Source organism: Peromyscus californicus, unplaced genomic scaffold (assembly GCF_007827085.1).
Source record: "Peromyscus californicus insignis strain IS unplaced genomic scaffold, ASM782708v3 Scaffold_9__1_contigs__length_137607984, whole genome shotgun sequence".
Lineage (NCBI taxonomy): Eukaryota > Metazoa > Chordata > Mammalia > Rodentia > Cricetidae > Peromyscus > Peromyscus californicus.
The window spans coordinates 123,501,424-123,514,762 of NW_026294617.1; the positions used below are offsets into that span (position 1 = coordinate 123,501,424).

At 47.6% G+C, this 13,339-nt stretch overlaps 1 protein-coding gene across 1 annotated transcript in view; it reads left to right on the plus strand.

Annotated features, from left to right (window-relative positions):
- Positions 1-2,174: 2,174 nt before the first annotated feature.
- Mcoln2 (mucolipin TRP cation channel 2) overlaps positions 2,175-13,339 on the plus strand; it is a 55,915-nt gene continuing 44,750 nt past the window's right edge. The window contains exon 1 of the mRNA XM_052730886.1: positions 2,175-2,308. Coding sequence (XP_052586846.1) covers positions 2,232-2,308 — 77 coding nt within the window. The 5' untranslated portion in view covers positions 2,175-2,231. The remainder of the gene's footprint in view (positions 2,309-13,339) is intronic.

The following is a 13,339-nucleotide window of genomic DNA, read 5'->3' on the forward strand; positions in this document are numbered from 1 at the left end:
GGCAGAGCCAGGCGGATCTCTGTGAGTTCGAGGCCAGCCTGATCTCCAAAGCGAGTTCCAGGAAAGGCGCAAAGCTACAGAGAAACCCTGTCTCGAAAAACAAAAACAAAAACAAACAAACAAAAAAATTTAACTAAAATATAATAACATCACTTCTCCCTTTTTCGTTTCTCCTCCAACCCCTCCCATGCTCCTCCTTACTCCCTTTAAAATTGATGACCTCTCCTTGATTATCATCTCTCTATATATATCTGGTTGAGTTCATGTGAGTATGGCTTTTGTACATATGATTTCAGGGCTGATCGTTTCACATTGGATACCCCTGCACCAACAGCTTGGGGAAGATCTTGGAAGAGGGTACAGAAAGAACCAGGAAGTGCCAGGAAGTCAGCTGTGAGGTCCTGTCCCCTAGAAATGACAGGGAGGCCATGCCTAGACAAATGTATGTTTTATAGCTGTTTAGGTAAACGCATGTTATCTCCACCGGAGAAACTGTTTCTGGATTGTCGCAGGTGGGAACCTGTTTAGAGAAACTCATTCAGATAAGGAAAGCTACTGTACACCAGCAACTGTTTTAATGATGTGTCTGTCAGTGGGCGGAGAGTCACGGACCTGAACAGAAAGATTGGACCTGCTGGCTGCTCTGTGGGTGACTTTGAAGAAGTAACACTCTTTTCTGACCTTGTCCCCCACTTCTGCCTCCACCCTCTCTCCCTTAAAAAAATCCTTATTTATTTTGTGGTGGGAAGAGGGACACCACGAAGGCACGGCTGATGTGGAGACGAGAGGACAACTTGTTATCTCTGTCCATTCACCAAATGTTCCTGGGGTCAGACCATTACTTCCTCGACTGTCTTACTGGCCCCATCTAGCCATTTTGGATGGGGGCAGTGTACAGAACCCTGAGCCTGTTGGTATGGTGGGCACTGTGACTTCTCAGACACTCTCCAGGATCTCTGTACCCAGTGGGCATTTCTGCTAAGAGGAATTCTGAAAGGAAAGCAGGAGGTGGAAGGTATTTTTATCTGCTAGTCCTTAGGAACTTTTAAAAGAGGGTAGATTCTGTGGGGGTAGAGTGGGGTGGGATGGGGGTGGAATATGCCTCAACACCAGCAGCACCTGTGAAGTGGAGGCAGGAGGATCAGAAGTTCAAGGCCAGCCTCAGCCTCAAGGTCCAACTCATAGCAAGTTGGAGGCTAGCCTGGGTCAGTTACATGAGGCTGTCTCAAAATTAAAAACAAAAACAACAAAAATCCCTTACAAAAAAGGTCAATAATGCTCCTACATCCGTCTGTCTTTCTGTCCAACTGTTTTCTACACGATTCTCTGCAAACTGTCCTTTGCCCTATCTAACCCTGGGGCCTGTTGAGCATTTACTGATGTACATAGCCCGGAAATGTAGGAGTTTTGTTCGTGTGATTCCTGTTGAAGAGAGGAAGCTCTAGGCGGGTTCTGTCCAAAATGTCCTTTCAACTTCAGGTGGAGCACTGCAGTCTGGTTCGTCCACGGAGGAAGGCCAGCCTTGAGGCTCCTGGTTTCAGGCAGCAAGGAAGGGCAGGACGGCCGCGGGGTCTGCTGCTTTGGGCTCTCCAGGGGCACGCTGACTCTGACTGCCAGGTCTGCTCAGGTGCCTGGCTTCTTACTTTTCACATGATTGTCCTACACCGCTATCCCACTCCTTGTCAGGGAATTATCCGAATAAAGACTCCGTAATAAAGAAACCGGTCCTCATGAACTTGTCGATTCCTAGGCCAAGGGACTGCAATGCATTTATCCCTAGCACACAGTACGGGCATTTAACATGCCAGAATAGAAGTGGCCAAAGAAATGGGACAAGCCAGGCCTTGGTGGCACCTGTTTGGAATCCCAGCACCCAGGAGGCCCAGGCAGAAGGATGGCTCTGGGTTCGAGGCGAGTCCGGGCCACATAGCAAGCTCAAGAGAAATGCAACGAACGTCTGCAGGGGTCAAACACTACGCTTGGAGAGGTCTGGGCATGGATGGGGGCAGGAAGGGCGGCGGAGGGCAGGGCAGGCGGGCGGGCGGCGCGACCGGGGGCGGGGTGGACAACGGGCGGCCTCGTGGCAGGCTCCCCGGGAGACTTCCCTTTATAAGGGCGTCTGCTCCGCCTGCCTCCTGCAGACACCCGCAGGCGGAGCGGGGTGTCGGGACCGTGGGGATCTGGGGGATCGAGGCAGTGCGGGAGTCTCGTACGTCGGTGGCGATCGTGCCATGCCCGGAGGCGAGGAGGCGCTGGACCTGCCTGCGTGGAACCGCGCCCCAGACCGGGCTTGGGACCCCCACCACAGGTCTGTACTCCCCTGGGGCGCCACGTCTTGTGATCTCCTGGATTCGAGCGTCACATCCTTCCGGGACTGCTCCAGCCGCGGTGTCCCTGCGCGCACACCTGGCCCCGTTCCGCCTCCTGCCTCGGGCTCTCCTCGGCCACGTAAAGTCCTTCGCGACACCGGCGGAGCAGCGCCCTGGGTTGCCCAGCTCTAGAGGAAGGCAGCGGCCACGGGTGGGGAAGCAGGGGTGTGACGGGAGAACAGGGCCACGCGTAGCGACCGGGGCTCACACAGCCGCCTTCCTGCGGGACCCCGGGGCTGCAATCAGAGCGCTGGATGGAAGGGTAAGAGGCTTTGGATCCCCCCAGGCTTCCATTTGGGGGCTGCTGTCCGGCGGGGCGGGAAATGAACACGCAGTGGATCAGTTTTCCAACTCCCACTAGTCCCCCTGAGCCCTGGAAAGTTCCGAAGTGGGAGGGAGAGCTGGCCCTGCAACCTGACGGTTTTCCCAGGTAAAGGACTCGGAGAGAGGCCAGATGTTTTCTGGTTAAAGTCCTGGTGAGGCTTTTTTTGGAGACAGGACTCTGAAAGATCCTGGTTGGCTCTACCGGAGCGCTCTTGCTACCTTGGGCAGGCCCACGCTAACTGCTTGCACTTAGTTAAATAAGGCCGGGTTTTACCTTCCGGAACAAACAGGCCTTTTCTTAGGTGGGAGGGTTACGATGTGGTCAACCCGGGTTTCCCTAGCTCTATGAAAAAGCGTTCAGTCAAGCCCGATGGCTCTGCCAAGCGGCCCCTCCTAGGTGCTTAAACTTCTGCAGCAGCGCAGTTGAGCTGAGACATGAGGACAAAGTGGCCTTTGGCTCCTGGTTTCTACTCTTAAAACAAATAGTGGTGGGCTGTTAAAGTTTTCTAAGGCAGCCAGGAGCCGCTCCTCCTTCCCAGCAGGGTGCTCTCCAGGCCAGCAAGGAAAACTGAATCAGAAGGGAATTTGCTTGGTCTATGATGACTACCCAGTGGGTAATTTTCTGCAAGGGTAGCATAGATTTCCCAGATCTTTGAAAGACCAAGTTTGAATTATACAACATTGGTGGCGCTGGAGAGGCGATTCCCTGCAAGTTCAGGGACGGGGTTGGCACCTCAACAACCTGGTAAAAATGCCTGGCGCCTGTAATCCTAACGCAGGAAGGGCAGGAGACAGGAGGGCCCTCAGCGTGCTCTGGCCAGCCAGTCTCCCCTAATTTCGGAGCTCCATACCAATGGGAGACCCTGTCTCAAAAGAAGTCTGTGTTGTTCCTGAGGATTCCTCACAAGGTTGTCCCCACATGCACAACACGTGCACACTTACATGAATATACACGCATCCATGAAAAAATGGTGCAACTTTGACAACTGTAACGAGTTGTGAATGTCACATCAAAATGACTAATGCCACGCAATCTGCAAACTACCTCTCTGAAAGTAGAGGAGTTCATTTTATTTTTTTTTATTTTTATTTATTTATTTATTTTTTTGAGATAGGGTTTCTCTGTGTAGCTTTGCCCCTTTCCTGGAACTCACTCTGTAGACCAGGCTGGCCTCAAATTCACAGAGATCCACCTGGGTCTGCCTCCCAGAGTGCTGGGATTAAAGGCATGCGCCACCCTTGCCTGGCCTGAGTTTCTTTTTAATAGGCCACATGGGTGGAAGTTGTGGACCTACTTCTCTGTGTTATTCCTAAATGCACTGTCCTAAAAACTATGGAGCAAATGCCTCTGGATTTATGAGCTCACTGTCCTCCGTTTGGCCTGGAAAATGGCCATGCTCATATTGGGTGCGATGCATAACCTTCGGTTTTATTTTTATTTGACGTTGTTTTTCCTAGCACATTTCGTTCAGGGCTTAAATGGTTTTTGACATGTTCCATGTCTTCAGAAACTGTGTGCATTGCTAAAGGACACAGACTTGGAAGTTCATGGAAACTGCGTTTGAAGGCTTGTAGATGTGAAATATACCATGGGAAGGTGCCTGGCTGTCCAATACTGGTGGAAGATCAGACAGTGTTGCTGTAAACTGAGAACAGAAGGGAGGTGATGCAAGAGGTGGAAAATTGCCTGTGGATATCAGGATGCAAATTCTGTTACTTTGTGTATAAGGGGCGAAGAACACAGCTCTGTCTGGAAGTGGGCTGTGGACTCTGCACTGTTAGGTGCTGCTCCCAGTATCCACGCCATTCTAAGTCAACAGCACACAGCTGGGTCAATGTGATAGGCTTTCCTTGTAGAGTCTGACTTCTGCTAAGATTTTCGCTCATCTGCCTCTTTAAATCCCAAGAGATGTAAACACCTGTCCACCTGGACTTTCCCCCGGGGCACGCCCTTTCCACTCAACCTTCCTCAAGGCTCTACAGCCAGGATCTGTTTAAAAAGCACCTTTAATGTAACCTCCCATAGTGAGGCTTTCACATTCTCCTCTGTCAAGGAGGATGGTTTTTATAAAAAATGTAACAACATCGAAGTCCGCCAACAAAGGGAGAAGACTTGGAACACATTTGGAGCTGAGCACCGGGGGATGCAGAACTGAAAGTCAGGGACACACACATTTAGAAGCAAATCTCTTTGCCCAGTGGCTCTCTGTGGGTGGCATGAAACCTAAATTAAGACTGGTTTTGAAACTTGGTGGGAAAAACAAGCCGGCAGCCAGGTGTCTTCTTGTAGTTAAGGTTTGTGGGTAAAAACAGCTGCTGAAGAAAACCAAAACTAAAGTGAGCCATCTTCAGTGGCGCCTTGGAGTTAAGTTCCGAATATCACTTCTGAGGAGTGAAACCATGCTTTAGAGCATCCCCTTTGTCTCATATGGAGAAAAGTAACTTCATTCCCAGGAGTAGTTTCTTTTCTTAAATATATATTTTTTGTTTGTGTGTCTGTGTGTATGCTGTGTGTGTAAGTTTCCATGGGAGCCAGAAAGGGCTTCTTGTCCCTTGGAGCTGGAGTAACAGGTGATTGTGAGCTGTCTGAAGGGAACGCCAGGATCCATGCTCAGATCCTCTGGAACAGCAGCAGCAAGCGCTTTTAACCTTGGAGCCGCTGCTCCAGCTCCAGACACTTCAAAGAGCAGAATATAGCATTCTGTTCAGTGTGGATGGTGTCGATCTGTGGTCGCTTGCTTCTGCAGCCACTTCCCCTCCAAAGTCTTTTCTGACCTGTATGCACAGAACCCCTGTTCTGTTTTGAGCCTGGTCCCCGGCTCCCTGGTCCCCGGCTCCCTGGTTCCAGGCTCTTTCTCCCTGATGAGGGCAGACTTCTTTGTAGGCACAGGTGTCCAATTTCTCTCTTAAATGGCTAACTTCATTTCTTCTCTTTCAAAAGTTATCTTTATTTTTTTCTTTCTTTGAAGTATGCCTTCATGATTTCAGCTAAAAATTTCGGCTGGGTAGTAATTAGTAACTCAAGAGGCCAAAGATTCTGCTGGTGCCTGTAGCTTGTTCCATCCCTCTGATCTTTCAGCTTTCACCCCAATATTTGGCTCCGCTTACCAATTAGTGTTACAGTCGATGTTCTAATTCTTGAAGACGCATGGTTCAAATGATGGACTTTAAGAAGAAAATCCTGTTACCCATTCCACACTTCCAGGAGATGTGGCCCACCAAGAAACTCACAGGCTTGGCAAGCAGGACGTTGGTATCAGACACTTGTTGAAGACTTGAGGAGATGAAGGGTTAGTTGGGGCACGCCATCACTGCAGCCGTGGTCCTCAGCTGTCAGAGCCTGTACTCCTGAGAAGAGGCCACTCCCTCTTCTTCGGGCCCCAGGGGCCGATTCTTCACTGTTTTCAGAAGGAGTGTGACTTGCTGAGAACCAGCACTTTGAACATGCGTGACTCTACTTCTGCATTCCTGGTAGTCTGAGGCGATGAAGAGGAAGGCACGGATGGTTTCACAGGAACTCAGTGGCACAGCGTTCTTCAGGGAAATCCTGAACATTCTGCGTGTTCGTCTTCGGTTAAGAGCAATAGTGGGCGATGGAAAGCCCCTTCAGGCTTCCTTCAGGGCCCATCCCGGGACCCGAGTGACCACGTGGTTTATCTTTCCAGAGATACACTGAGAAGGGAACCAGAGTCTACTTTTTTTTTTTTTTTTAAATAACCTTGACTTTGGCAACAGTTACCTTCTCTTAGAAGACTAGGAATTCACAAGGAAACTAGTTCATAATAGGAAATGGAGTGAAAAGAATCAGGTGGGAGTTGTCAGGGGTGGGTCAAAGTCTTCATCTGCTGGACTGACCATCTGACACTTGTCCTGGGGCCCTGGGCCACCACTGTGGGACCCCACAGTTACCCTTTCAGACTTTAACCTTCCTCTACCCTCTCCTCCCACTCACCACACATGAAATAAGGGAAGGGAATGCCTGGTCTCCTGATGCACACTGCACGCCTTACTTTGACCGTAATTGAAGTCACTTTAACTTGTGGTAGTAACTAGATAATTCTCATGTTAATCACCAACACTGGAGAAAATAGAGAAAACATGAGGGAAATTAAGATCTTCTGTGAAACACTTCCCAGAGGCCTTGTGGGTGGGCAATGCTTATTCATTTTTTGTTTGCTAGCTCTAGATTTTTTTTTTAGCTCTATATTTTAAAAAGTTGAAATATGGAAACAAACACTGATATTTTCAGAAATAATGAGATTATACTATATTTATATTATGATTAAAATGTAACAATGTAACAGGCATTTACTGACTCATACACAGTCTCCAGGCTGGTTGCAGTGATTATTTTTATAATCATCTTAATAAATAGCAATTACAAAATTTGCAGAAAAATACATAAAACATTGGTTCCTTGATCATACAAACACTCATAGATAATTAACAGAGTGACTTTTTAGTACTTACATTTCTCCCAATACAGTTTCCCCTGGATTTGATACAGAAGAGTTAAGCTGGATTTGTGCCAACCTGATTGCTATTTGATTTTAGGGAGTAAATGCCCACCTGATTTCCGGATCCTTTGCCTGTAGCTGTACTGGGCTGTCTTTTTCTTATTAATAGTTTGGGCTGTTAGTAACCCAGTACCTGTTAGTAACAGTGCTAAGCTTTTGGCTACTTCAGTATCTTGCAGGCCTTCTTTAAGTCTGCCTTCTGACTCTGCTTGTGTGTGTGTCTGTTCCTGTGTGTGTGTGTGTGTGTGTGTGTGTGTGTGTGTGTGTTTGCATGTATGTGGATGCACAGGGGTGTGTAGGCCTGAAGATGACATCCGTGCCTTCCTCAGTCACTCTGTGCTTTTCGTTTTGAGAGGCAAAGCCTCTCACTGAAGCTGGAGCAGTCCTGTTAGTCAATTTATCTAATGGACTAATTTATCCCAGGGGCCCCTGCTGGGATTACAGATGGACTCACACCTGCCTGACTTGTGCACGCTTCTGGGGTCTGAACCCTGACTCTCCCACTTGCTCAGGGAACACTTTATTCCACCCCCCAGCCATCCTCCAGCCCACTGTCTTTTGACTCTTTGAAGTGTTAAACTTGGAGGCCGCGTTGTTCTGCCAGGCTTTTCCACGCCTTCTGAGCTTGGCTGTTCTTAGAAAGACACACTAAATTATTTTTCTAAATTCTGTATCTGATTTATCCACTGATTTTATTTTTTAATGCAGACATTTCTTTGTTCTTTTTGTTGTTGTTTTCCTTTTTTGTGTTCTGTTTCTGGAAGGACTCTTTGGCCCAAAGAGCAGATCACCATGGCAGTAATTTATCTAGCTGATTCTTAAAAAAAAAAAGAAAGAAGAAAGAACACCCCCCCCAAAATACCCCAAAACAGGATTAGTGAGTGAAATAAAGCAGCATTTCTATCAGCAGATTGGGCACCTAACCACCTAGAGCCTTCTACTCATCTTGGCTAAGCATGGCTTTGTTATTTCAGTCAGTGGTTCTTTCTAACATTCCCCTTTCTGTTGTTGCCTAGTTAATGTAACTGTTGCTGTGCTTTGATTTTAAAGGACACTGCTGAAACATTTATGTAGCCAGAGTAGTCGCCTCATTCATTGATTTATTTCATTTCTTCCAAGCGATACTCACTGAATACCTGCTGTGTGTTAGGTAGTCTGCGGTACGCTGCCAGGTACAGTGGAGCAGGGCTTAGGGAAGCTCTTATAGGAAAGCCAGTTGTGATACTGAACCAGAGGAAAAGAAAGGTTACAACAAGAAATAGAGAGGCCGCACGCAGTAATGTGGGCATGAGCAGCTGAGCCTCTCTAACTGGGCTGAGACAGGAGGATCTCTAGTTCAAGACATGCCTAGGTAACAGGGTGAGTTTAAGGCTCCTGTGGACAACTTAGTGAGACCCTGTATCAAATAGAAAGTAAGAAAGGGTTGGGAGTCTAGCCTGTGGCTGAGCACTTGCTTACCGTGTTTAAGGTGGAGGGTCCAGTGCCCAGTCCTGCAAGGAAAACCCCCAATGGCCTCTGTTAAAAGGTCACATCTGAGCTGAGAAACTCCCAAGGACAGGAAGGATCCAGACATGCACAGAGCCGGGAAACAGCAAGTGCAGACCCCCAAGTGGGGGGATGTTCCAGAGCCAGGAGTGGCTCTAGGGGCAGTGAGGAGGCAGAATGGAGTGTGGGAAGACGTGGGATGGGATCTCACAAGCAATGCCAGAAAGAGGTAGGAGGCTCAGTGCTTATTCTGAGAGGAGCAGAAAGTTCCAGGGGTGTTGTTGTCAGCTGGAAAATGATGCCTGACTTAGGAAATGAGCTGAAATCAATTTAAAGGTAACTAAGTCGCTCTTAAGCATCCCCTCTAGCTGTGATGTGGGGCACTGGGAAGCCATGCCTGTGATCAAATGAGGGAGAAGATGCTTAGAGCAGTGAGGGGCTATGGGAGGAGCAGAGCTGAGAGCACTAGGGATGCAGATTTGATGTGAGGGTGGATGCTTCTCAGTGGTATAACTTGGGAATCTAACTGAGATCCCGATTCCCACTTCAGACCTCATGGCAACTTTGGCCCAAATGTCTAGGAGCTAGGGCCCAGTTGGCTCTACTGTGTGGCTGGCAAGGAACCATAGAAGCGTCTAGATGAAAGTCCACGGGTGGCTGCACTGAGTAGGCAGGGAGAGGATAGGTTTGGGGATTCTAGACATGTGGGTGGAGTTTCCAGAAAGGCGTGGGTAAGAAACAAGAGGGTGGGGGGCAGAGGAATGGAAAGCCCTCAAGTGAACAGTGTTTGAAGGCCCAGGATTGGATGAGCTCTTCTAGAATACAGGGCAGATGATAGAAGAGCTGCTGGACCATGCCCTGGCATTTAAAGGTCAGACAGAAGAGAAGCCAGTGAGGGAGAACGAGGGGGCTGGGTGAGGTGGGAAGGAAGCCGAAGACGTGAAATGTTCCAGAAGTTGAGAGAAAGGCTGTGCCAGAAAGAGGGCATTTAGCTGTTGAATGCTGCTTAGCCACCACACCCAGAAATGTTGGGGGATCTGTGGGCTGTTTACTCTGAAAAGTTTTATGGAGCAAGAGAAAAGGGAACCAGCTGATGGGTTCTGTTCACCTGACTGTGACAGAACACCCAACAGAAGCGGCTTCAGGGAAGGAGGGCTGGCTTCTGCTCACAGTTGTAGGTTACAGTCCATCACGGCGGGGAAGTCAAGGCCGCAGGAGCATGAGGCAGATGGTCACATGCATCAGTCAGGAAGCAGAGAGAGATGAACGCTGGTGCTCAGCTCACTTTCTCCTTTTTATTCAGCTGGGACCTCAGCCCAGGGAACAGTGACAGCCACATTCAGGGTGGGTCTTTCCCACCTCAATGAATTCCTCACAGACATGCTCAGAGGTTCCTCTCCTGGGTGACTCTAGATCCTGAGGCCTGTGGTTTCCTTCCTTCTTATTCTGATCACACGAAAACATAGAAGTCTCCTGAATTTATGCATTAGGTGCTTTGCCAAGATGCCATGTATTTTCCAATGAAGTCATATTAGACCTTCCTTAGCATGTGTTCTCCATTCCTGATCATTCTACAGGCCATTCATTAGTCCTTAAGAAATACTAACTCGGGTGTCAAGAAGGAATAACAGGCAGAGGTCTCAGTAGAAAGCAGGGTTTTTTTTTTTTTAATTGGGGCCAGTCTTGAGCTCAGGGTACTTAACTTGCTTCCTTGGTAGCATGAGGAGGTAGCAACAGGCCACTCCACAAGGAGGCCAGCCATTAGAATCATCTGTCATTTTGTCAGGCAGAGTAAGGGTCACCTAAGGGGAAGTTCAAAACCATAGCAGCCTGGAGTGGTCACAAATTTGCCAGCAGGATGCCATCATCGTACCTGGTGTGCACATTTTTCAGAAGCAAAGGTCAAGGGCCTTCGTCTTAGTCCCACAGTGAAATTTGGGGTTATGATCCCAATACAGTATAGCATTATTGGTAATTGCTTTTTAAAATGTCAGGCTTCCACATATTGGTTCAATAAAGCTCGAGTTGCCCTTAGTCATGTGGTAACCCTAAGCCTGGCCACCATGCGGTCCTGATTACTTAGGAGGGTAGGCTTTCTTATGAGCCAGCACAGAGGTGGCCTGCTTCCCTTTTCTTCCCACCACCTGACCAGCCTCAGGCTTCATCTTATATCCACATTCTCTAGCATTTGTTCAACTCATGGTCTGACCAAGTATCTGCTCTATTCCATATTTTAGTTTAACGCTTATGGATACTGTGTTTTCCCCAAACTTGGGTAATTTGGTCTTCGACAGTGTTATTTAGTAAGTTTATAAAACTTCCGGGGCTAGGAATATGGTTCAGTCAGGAAAGGGCTCGCTATACAAGCGTAGGACCTGAGCTCAAGCCTTAGAATCTACAAAAGCCAGGTATGGGGGCTCCAGCCTATGATCCTAGTGTTGGCGGGACAGACACAGGAAGATCCTTAGGACTCTCTGGCCAGCTTGTCTAGTCTACTCTATGAGTTCCAGCTTCAGGGAGAGGCGATTTCTTCTTCTTCTTCTTCTTCTTCTTCTTCTTCTTCTTCTTCTTCTTCTTCTTCTTCTTCTTCTTCATCACCATTGTCATCATCACCATCATCATCATCATCATCACTATCACCATCACTTTCGTCATCATAGTGAGGGAGATACCTGATGTCAACCTCTGGCTTCCACATGTGCATGCCTATGTGCGCACACACATAAATGTATACACATATGTGTACACACAGTCTGGATCATGCATTTCCTTTGACTTAGTTAAACTAATCATTTATAAGTGCTGTAATTGTTGTGATCGGTTTCTTGCCGTTTCAGTGTGTGGCTACTGTAGTTAATAGGCTGGCATCATTAGATCTGCACAAGTTCCTATTCCTTAGGCAGCGTCAGAGCCGTTCTTACCTCCCCTCAAGGTTTTTGTCCTTTTTCTGAACTTGTTGCTGTTTGTTAGCCTTGCTGCTGAGACTGGCAGCATTTCTGCTGCCTTCTGACCTGGTTCGTGCTTCTGACGTAATGAATGCAGTTTTCAAGCCCCTCGTACTCATCTCCCAGCTGGTATTCCCCACCAGAGGGTGCTGGGAACGTGCCTGTCAAATGAATGGATGATTTTGTCCTGACACATTGCCCACTTTTCTTTTACTTTTGAGTTTTTCTGTCTCTTTGCTTCACACCCCTCTACTGTGGTTACAGCAACGCCCGTGCCTTCACAATACCCTCACCTGCCAGGCAGCCGGGCAAAACTATGAACTGGGAAGAGGGGACCAAGAAAGACTATCCGGGAAAGTCGTATTAACTCACATTTAAACTTTTTTTCCTTTGAGATACTAGAATTTTTTAACCCAAATATCATTTACTTTTCTCCAAAATTTAGATGCTTTAAAATCTAAGTCAAATTCATCTTGAATATTCATTATGTCAACTAACTTTTTTTTTCTGTATTTCTGTCATTCTACCAACTGGTCCCACCCCACTGATTCTTCACTGTGTTTTGTAGATTGACTGGCTCTGGGGATGGGGGTGCCTTTGAACATGTTTAATCCTCCCCAGTACTAGAAACATGGTAACACCTAGTGAGTTAAGGAACAGGTCTGGAAGGACACAGTAGTTTAGATAAGTTACGCTGAGTTTCACTTTCATATTTTGCTACCTCTTGTTACGTTGGTACTTCAAAACTTTGTTGCTTTTGCTATCTGTTTCTGGTTTGCCTGAGGCTTCTGATTGTGTGTGTGTGTGTGTGTGTGTGTGTGTGTGTGTGTGTGTGTGTGTGTGTACTATGTCTTGGGCATGCCTCTGGTCTCTGCTCCCCTGGAAATGAGAGTAAAGCATCACCATGACTGGCACTTTTCCTGTCGGCTCTAGGACGTCAGACTCATTTCCTGCTCACAAGGCAAGCACAGCACTTTAGCAGCTGTACCATCTCCGCAGCTCTGAAGCCTTCTTACTGGAGGATCTTTGGGTAACTGGGCTCTAAAGCACCTTTATGAGGACGTTGTTCTCAGGCTCAGAGAAGATGATACTGGGTCCCTCCACCTTCCCAGTCAAGTGCTTTTGTAGTTTTGACACCTGTGTGCTATCAGCATGATAGGGTTCTCCTTGCTTTCTGAACCCTTAACCTCACAGTCAGAACTTGTCTGGAATCGTGGGGACACTGTGGTTCAATCCTTGCTCATCCACTTGAAAATAATGTGCTCCCAAGTCTCTCCTGCTGGAGCTTGAGCACATGACCTTCAAAGAACCTACTCATCCCCATGTCCTGTCCCAAGCACCCAGTCCACAGAGGAAGTCACTATTCAGTCAGTCAGGCTGACTAAGGAGCTGCCTATAGCATGCTCAAGGCAAACACATTCGTAAAGTTTTTCTTGAGATAGCCTCTAGCTCAGGCTGGCCTACAAGTCCTTAAAATCTTCTTGTCTCAGCTTGTGGAGTGCTGAGCTTATGGACATGACCACCACGTCCAGCTTCATCATTTGAAATGAGACTCAAGTAGTAGCTGATTTCTCACTATTTAAAAAAACAAAAGGTATTTTGTTTATTAAAGTTTATCTTTTAGATATTTTACCCATGCTGTATGGCATTCAAGGCTGATTTCTTTTCCTTTTAACTTTATTTTTATGTGTATGGGTGT